At 40.9% G+C, this 7108-nt stretch overlaps 1 protein-coding gene across 2 annotated transcripts in view; it reads right to left on the bottom strand.

Moving 5' to 3' along the window:
* Positions 1-7108, bottom strand: part of Ldah (lipid droplet associated hydrolase) — a 112489-nt gene that overhangs the window by 62822 nt on the left and 42559 nt on the right. For both annotated transcript variants that reach the window (XM_004839069.4, XM_004839068.4), the window contains one exon: positions 4019-4188. In XM_004839069.4, the coding sequence (XP_004839126.3) occupies positions 4019-4188 (170 nt within the window). The remainder of the gene's footprint in view (positions 1-4018; positions 4189-7108) is intronic.

Genomic DNA, 7108 nt, shown 5'->3' with positions numbered 1-7108 from the left:
CCTCCTTTCTTTCCTTTTTCCCTCCCCCATTTCTTTCCTTTTTTTGGTGCTGGGGATTGAACTCAGAGCTTTACACATGCTTTGCACATGCTCTACCACTGAGCTGTACTCCTAGTCCCTTCCACCGTGATTCCTGCAAGGGCAGGAACACCTGAAAGCAATGCAGTAATGACAAATGAAGCTTAAGAAGCTGTTAGAAGGTTCATTAACCTTAAGATGTGCTGTACTTCTCTCTCAACAGACATTGTCAATGGAAGACCAAAAGAGAGAGAATGGTTCAAAGCAAATGCGGTACACAACTGTTTTCAAATATATGTAAGAGAAACCATGTACTGGATGCAGAATAGACCTCAAGTAAACAAACAAAAACTAAAAGGGCAGACCTGTGACTAAGTTAAGACGTGATAACCTCAGGAATATTTTTCCCTTATGTTTAGTGAAGAGTAATGCTATTATTACTTCATATATCCAAGGTTCCCTTTTAATGTTTAAATGACTTAAGCAAAATAATAACTAGTAACAAAAACTTGTTATTTGATATCAATTTACTAAAATTTTTTTGACAGGATGAAGTCATGTCTATTCCAGGAAATGAATTCAATATTTTACATACATTTTCCTATCCACATGTTGACTGTACCTCATGCTGATGAAATCCCAGCTCTGGAGCGGAGGGACAGACAGCTTTTGACACGGTGCCCAGTGCTCCTACCTCCTAGCATTCACGCCTTTGTGTGACTGCCGCCCTTCAATGCGGGCTAGACCTAGTGACTTGATCCTAACAAGAACAAACAGCAAAAATGCTGTGCTGTCACATCTGTAACTAGGTTATAGCCTGCAACTTCCACCTTGCCAGTGGACTCTCTCCCTGGCTCTTTGCCAGTTTGCTCTGATGAAGCCAGCAAGAGGCTGCCATGTGAAGCAGTGTGATGTCCACCCAAATGTCAAGAATGAATGAAGACCCAACAACTCTCAGGAACTGAATCCTGCCAACACCCAGGTGAGTGAACCTGGACGCAGACCATTTCAGTTCACGTCTTCATGTAAGACCAAAACCCAAAGGCAAGCTGATTATAATTCTGTGAGAAACCTTTCAGCAGAAGACTCGGCTAAGCTGTGGCTAAATTTCTCACTAGAAACTGAGAGAATACGAGGTGTGTTCAAAAAATATGGTGAATGTTTAAATCTTTTTCTTTTTACATTTTTACAGTAAAAGACACATTGTCATTAATTCCTTTCAAAGTATTCCCCATTACTTTGAACACAATTATCCAATCATCCTTGCCACTTTCTGAAACAGTTCTGGAAGTCCTCTTTTGCGTCTTCAGTTGCACTGTTGCATCTGTCACAATGTCCTGACTCAATTCAAAGTGTTTACCTTTCTTGGTCCTTCTGACTTTACGGAGGAGCCAGGAGTCTCACTGTACCACATTTGGAGAGTCAGGTGGATGAGGACGCACCGCTATGTTTTTTGGAGCTTGCCTTTCTATTGGGTGGCACTAAGAAGCAGTGTTCACCAGGTTTTTGATCATGCTTTGTTAAGACACAAAAGAGGACTTCCAGAATTGCTTTAAAAAGTTGCCAGAATGATGGCTTAAGTGTGTTTGAAACAAGGGTGTCTTAGTTTTCTTGTTGCTGAAACAAAATACTTGACAGCCACAAGTATTGCCAGCCGAAGGAGGAAAGGTTTATCTTGGCTCAGAGTTTGCAGGGGTTCCAGTCCATTGTTGGCTGGTTCTAAAGCAGGGAGGCAGAGCAGAGCGGCACCAGAGAGGAGAAACAGTCCATGGCAGAGCAGGCAGGAGGCAGGAGACAGCAAGCAGCAGCCTGCCTTCTTTCTGTCCCTTTATATTCCATTCAGGCTACAACCCTAGTGATTGGTGTCACCCACACCCATGGTGGGGCTTCTATTAGTCACACTGAGAACTACGTCAAACCAATTTAGTTATCACGTGCCCCAATCCCAGTACCACACACTCTAGATCCAACTACCTCCAAAAAGCCTCACCTATGAGTGCATGAGGCTTTGGGAGGACATCTAGATATAAGCCATAACAGAGGGGGAGTATTTTGAGGGAAATTAGTGGCAAATGTGTCTTTTACTATAATAAATTAAAATTTAAGCATTCACTGCATATTTTGATCACATTTCATACATATATATCAGTTTATTCTACTAAGCTATGGGGCAACTTGATACACAGCAGTACATAACCACTAAGGTAGTTAATCTAATGACTAAGCCAATGATTCTAGTGTCATTTCCATAACAACAATAATAGATAATACAGTACTTGGAACCTTTATTTGGTACCATTCTTAATACCTGATAAAATTCCTCACAAAAACATGTTAAACATATTATTATTGCCATTTTACATATGAGGAAACTGAGATACTCACTAACTTGTCCAAGGTCACCAGAGTATTTGAATCTAGGTGTCCTGGCTCTACAGCCAAGGCTCATAGGAACTGTGCACTTGGAACTACTAAAAGGCAGGGCTGCAAACTGGAAGGTGGTAATCATATAACACAGTACTAGAGATTTCACGGGCACAGTGGATATCGGAAGCCACATAAAAGGCCCAAAGCAAAAACAAAGCCTACTCTGTTTTTAATTATCTTATCTAAGGAAAAAAAAAAGCCCAACAGAGTAGAAGCAATAATACAAACTGGAACACAATCTTGAGTTTATTGAATTCACTTAGAAGTGAAAAATGCATTTTCTAATATCCAACAAGAGAAAATTAAAAGCCTCCATTTGGAATTAAGATCCCTAGCCTAGAAGACCACAGCTGTTTTTTCTGAGGGCTGTGGTGAGTGCTGAGTCAAGCTGGCAGGAAAAGAAGCAAATGCCCAAGGAGCTCCAAGACCCTACTGGGGAAATGCTGTATCATGCGGAATGAAAAACTCAAGATCCCAGCACAGAGGCAATGCAAAGGGTCTCTTCCTCTCCTGCCTCTGGATTACTAGGCTAAACAGCACCCCTTCGTACTTCCACATGCCCAGTCCTTACACAGGTGACAGCTGTCACGACTACTGGTCAGTCTTTCTTTTTCATCACATTCCACCTTAAAGACCATCTTATTCACTGGATGTCCTCAAAACAGTTCAGTGCCTGAAACATGGTAGTCCTTAATACGCATTTGTTGAATGAATAAATTATCTTGTCAATCACATCCATACAGTGGGTCATTTCAATGGTATACTGCTGGTTAAGGTGTAACTTTTTAAGTCTCTTGCAGCTCACTTCAAATATATCTTTATTACTTTAGTGCCTCACTTAATATCTAGCACATAGTAGCACTTAAGAAGTATATATGGGGTTGGGGATTTAGCTCAGTGGTTCTGCTGCCTGCCTCATAAGCGCAAGGTCCCAAATTCGATCCCTGGTACCAAAAAAAGAGAAGTATATGTGAATGAACAAATGTGTCTCAAAAAGGCTGGCAAGTCAAGAATACATAAGGAGCCAGACTCAAGACTGAAGATTTAGTGTTCTATAACGCTGGCCTATTAACAATGTTGATGATATTTTTTTTTTGCTTCAGAGAGGAGGCATATTTTCAAAATGCTCTCCCAATAAAGATAAGATTCTTATCCATGTCTTAGCTGGTAACTGCTCTTAAATATTGCCTTATGAAAGACAGCAAGTTAAATTGTAACAGTAGAACTACAGATAATCCTAGATTCAAAGGCATTCATTTCAGAAATTTCTGTCTTCCTCTTCTACTCTTTGAAACATTATGGGAATTCCACGAACATATACTGACAGAGGCCACATTAAAATAGATAAGGATAAAGGCAGCCACCAACTCTCCCTTTCTCTGTTCTATTTATCTTTTTTTCCTCTTAGATTCTTGATTGGTACATTTTAGGTATACAACACATTTACATTCATCACTGGGAACTCTGTTCTATTTAACTGTTAAACAAGAGACAAAAGAGCAGAGGAAAGTCCAGGAGTGTTCGTGCGCGTGCATAATCAGGCACCCACAGTTGCCTCCTCAGGCATACTTACTGGGAGCTCGGGGGCGTGCTTCAAGATCTGAAGGACCATGTAGCTGCCTACTGAATGGCCAATGAGGATAAGCTTCACATCCTTTGGCACCTGACTTCTCAGAAAAGCTATTTTGTGTTCTATTTGACCACGCAGTCCATAGATGTCCTTAATTTCTTGAGCATTTGGATCTGAAAGCAAAAATAAAAGCATGCTTTCATTCCTTAAATAAAAGTAATAAGTATACTGGAAAAATACTGACAGTAGTAACCATACTTCCTACAGTGTACTAACTAGAGTACTAGGCACTCAAAGTATATCAGTCAGTCCTCACAGCAATGCAGGAAAGTGTCATTTTCATTTTATAGGTGAAAATCTCAACACTTACATTTAACAGACTGGCAGTCATAGGTCTTTTATTTTTATTTTTATTGGTACCGGGGATCAAACTTGGGTTCTTGCACTTGTGCAGCAGGCGGTGAAACCACTGAGCTAAATTCCCAGCCCCAAATAATTCTTTTTTTGGGGGGTACCGGGGATCAAACTCGGGACCTTGTGCTTACAAGGCAGGCAGCAGCACCACTAAGCTAAATCCCCAGCCCCTCATAGGCCTTTTAAATGAGAGAGGTAAGATTCAAATCCAGGTCTGTCTGTCCTTCAGCCCATGACTTTTCAACTATTCCACAAACCACTTTTAGCTTAGGCTGGTGGTTCTCAGAAGTAAGTGTGAATAGAATCTCTTGGAAGCCCTGTTCAAGTGCTGGACCTACCTCCTGAGTTTCTGACTCAGGAATTCGCATCTCTAAGTCTGCAGACCCTAGGACGACACACCGAGAACCACTGGTTTAGGCTAATTTATATTAACACACAACTAAGTCTGTTACACTGCTTTATTACTTTCAATGATCTCTGTTTAAAGAACTTAGACTTGAGCAGTGGCCCCGCCAGACCTGGAACCTGTTGCACGGGCCGGGTGGCACCTGAATCTACACAGCAGAGGTGCCGCGGTGAGGGCCATAAAGCCATGGTTATGAGCCCCAGAAGATGGAGCAGAAGTGAACTACAGAGATGGCCTCTCTGACGCTCCTCAATGAAAACTGAAGCCCACTGGGAAAGTGAAGAAAATATCTTCAATAAAGGCACTTTGGACCACCATGATTGGTAAGTTGGTGGGATCAGTACCGCCCATGGAAACCTGGGCTTGCTTAGCGGGGAGGACAGCTGGAACCTGCAGTAGAACCTTGCAGAGTTTAATCCTGCAGGAGGTCAGGGACCTCAACTTGGCCCTTGGAGCCAGAAATCAGCATGAATCTCAGTAGACTACAGCTGGCTTGCTGAGACTAATTGACTTAGACCTGCACACTGCTGCCCACATTGCCTAACAGAATAGCAGAGACATATCCTGAGGGAGACCTTTTTTTCTTTTCTTTTTTTCCCTCTCTCTCCCTTCTGGCTCTGTATTACTCACCCTCTTTGTTCCTGTTCCTGTCCCATTTTGAATTGTTTCTCTCTGCACTCTCGAATGTCACTATTATAGGACAATTTCTAGCTTCCCTATTGCTCAGTTTGTTCTGTACTTGTCTCTGTTCTTTCACTTGGTCTTTTCCTCCTGTATTCAACAGATCCCCACAATTTCTGTGGTCTTCCTGTGTCTTCTAGGCTCACCTCTAACCTTTCCCTCTCCTATCTCTCTATCCCTTCCTCCCCAACCCCTTCTAAATCCTTATCCCAAAGGGTAAATTTGCCATATTGAAGGGTTTATTTACTACAAACATATTTTGGGCTGACCCTAGATTTTGATCTAGCTCACATGGTCAAAGGTGACAGATTAGCTGCTACCACAAATTGTCATTTTCTCAACTGTGTTTGATGCTATTGTTGATGCTGATTGTGTCAACCGGGCTAAGGTGCCATAATTGATCTAATCAGTTGTCCTCCCTGGTATACTGAAAAACGAGTTTGCCTAAGAGTCATTAAAGACTCAAAACCTAAAAAGTCCACCTATACCTGGAAGATACCTCTAAGAAGCAATTACTCCATAGGGGCTCTAAACCAAAGTAATAAAGATACTCACAGTAAAAAATACTGAAGTATCAGCTGAGGAAGTAAAGCAAAAAACAGCACCAACAACAAAATTAAAAATGAGAAGACACCTTAGCAAGACAGAAACCCAGACTTACAGCTCACCAAGGGCAAATTCTGGGAGAAACAAGGTGGAAAAATATAATAATCAACCACCTGGACAACCTGAACTGATAGCACAGGAAGTAACAAAACAGATGAATGAGGCTCCAGAAAAATTGAAAACAGAAATAATTTCCCAGATAACTACACAGATAGTGAACAGAATGAAAGATATGATTAGAGACTCTAGAACAGAAACAGATAAAATAGATGAGCTCAGGACGATGCTGGAAGCCATGAATGCCCAGCATAGGAAAGAAATGGAAATCATGAATGCCCAACAAAGGAAAGAAACGGAATCCATGAAACAGATTCAAACAGATATTCAGGAGATTAAAAACTCCACTGAAAGTATTCACAACAGACTGATCAAATGTGTATTTAGAATATCAGATATAGAAGATAGGATTGCAGTTAGTGACCATGAAAAGAGAAACTTCTTAAAAATAGTAAGGGATCACAAGAAATCAATCCAGCAGCTGCTAGATGATGCAAAGAAAAATAACAGAAGACTGATAGGAGTCCACGAAAAAGCAGGAGAAAGTACAAACGACATTAACAAAAAAACTGTTCACAGAAGTAATACTAGAAAACTTCTCAAACAGAGGTAAAGAATTTGATGTACAGATAAGTGAGGCATATAGAACTCCAACTAGCCATGATAAAAAAAAACTACAACTAGACATATAATAGTCAAGATCCCAGAAGCCCAACAGAACAAAATCCTACAAACAGAGAAAAGAAACAAATCACATACAAAGGAAAACCCATCAGAATCACAGCAGACTTCTCAACACAAATCCTCAAGACAAGGAGAGCCTGGAGTGAAGTATTTCAAGCCCTAAAAGAAAATAACTTCCAACCTAGACTGCTGTAGATTGATGGGGAAATTAGATACTTCCATGACAAAGAACACCTGAGAAATTT

The sequence above is a fragment of the Heterocephalus glaber genome, unplaced genomic scaffold (genome assembly GCF_053883595.1).
Source record: "Heterocephalus glaber isolate CG9 unplaced genomic scaffold, H.glaber_assembly_v1.0 deba00001457, whole genome shotgun sequence".
Lineage (NCBI taxonomy): Eukaryota > Metazoa > Chordata > Mammalia > Rodentia > Bathyergidae > Heterocephalus > Heterocephalus glaber.
Note: the sequence above shows the minus strand (reverse complement) of the source record. Positions and strands in the feature narration are given on the sequence as shown.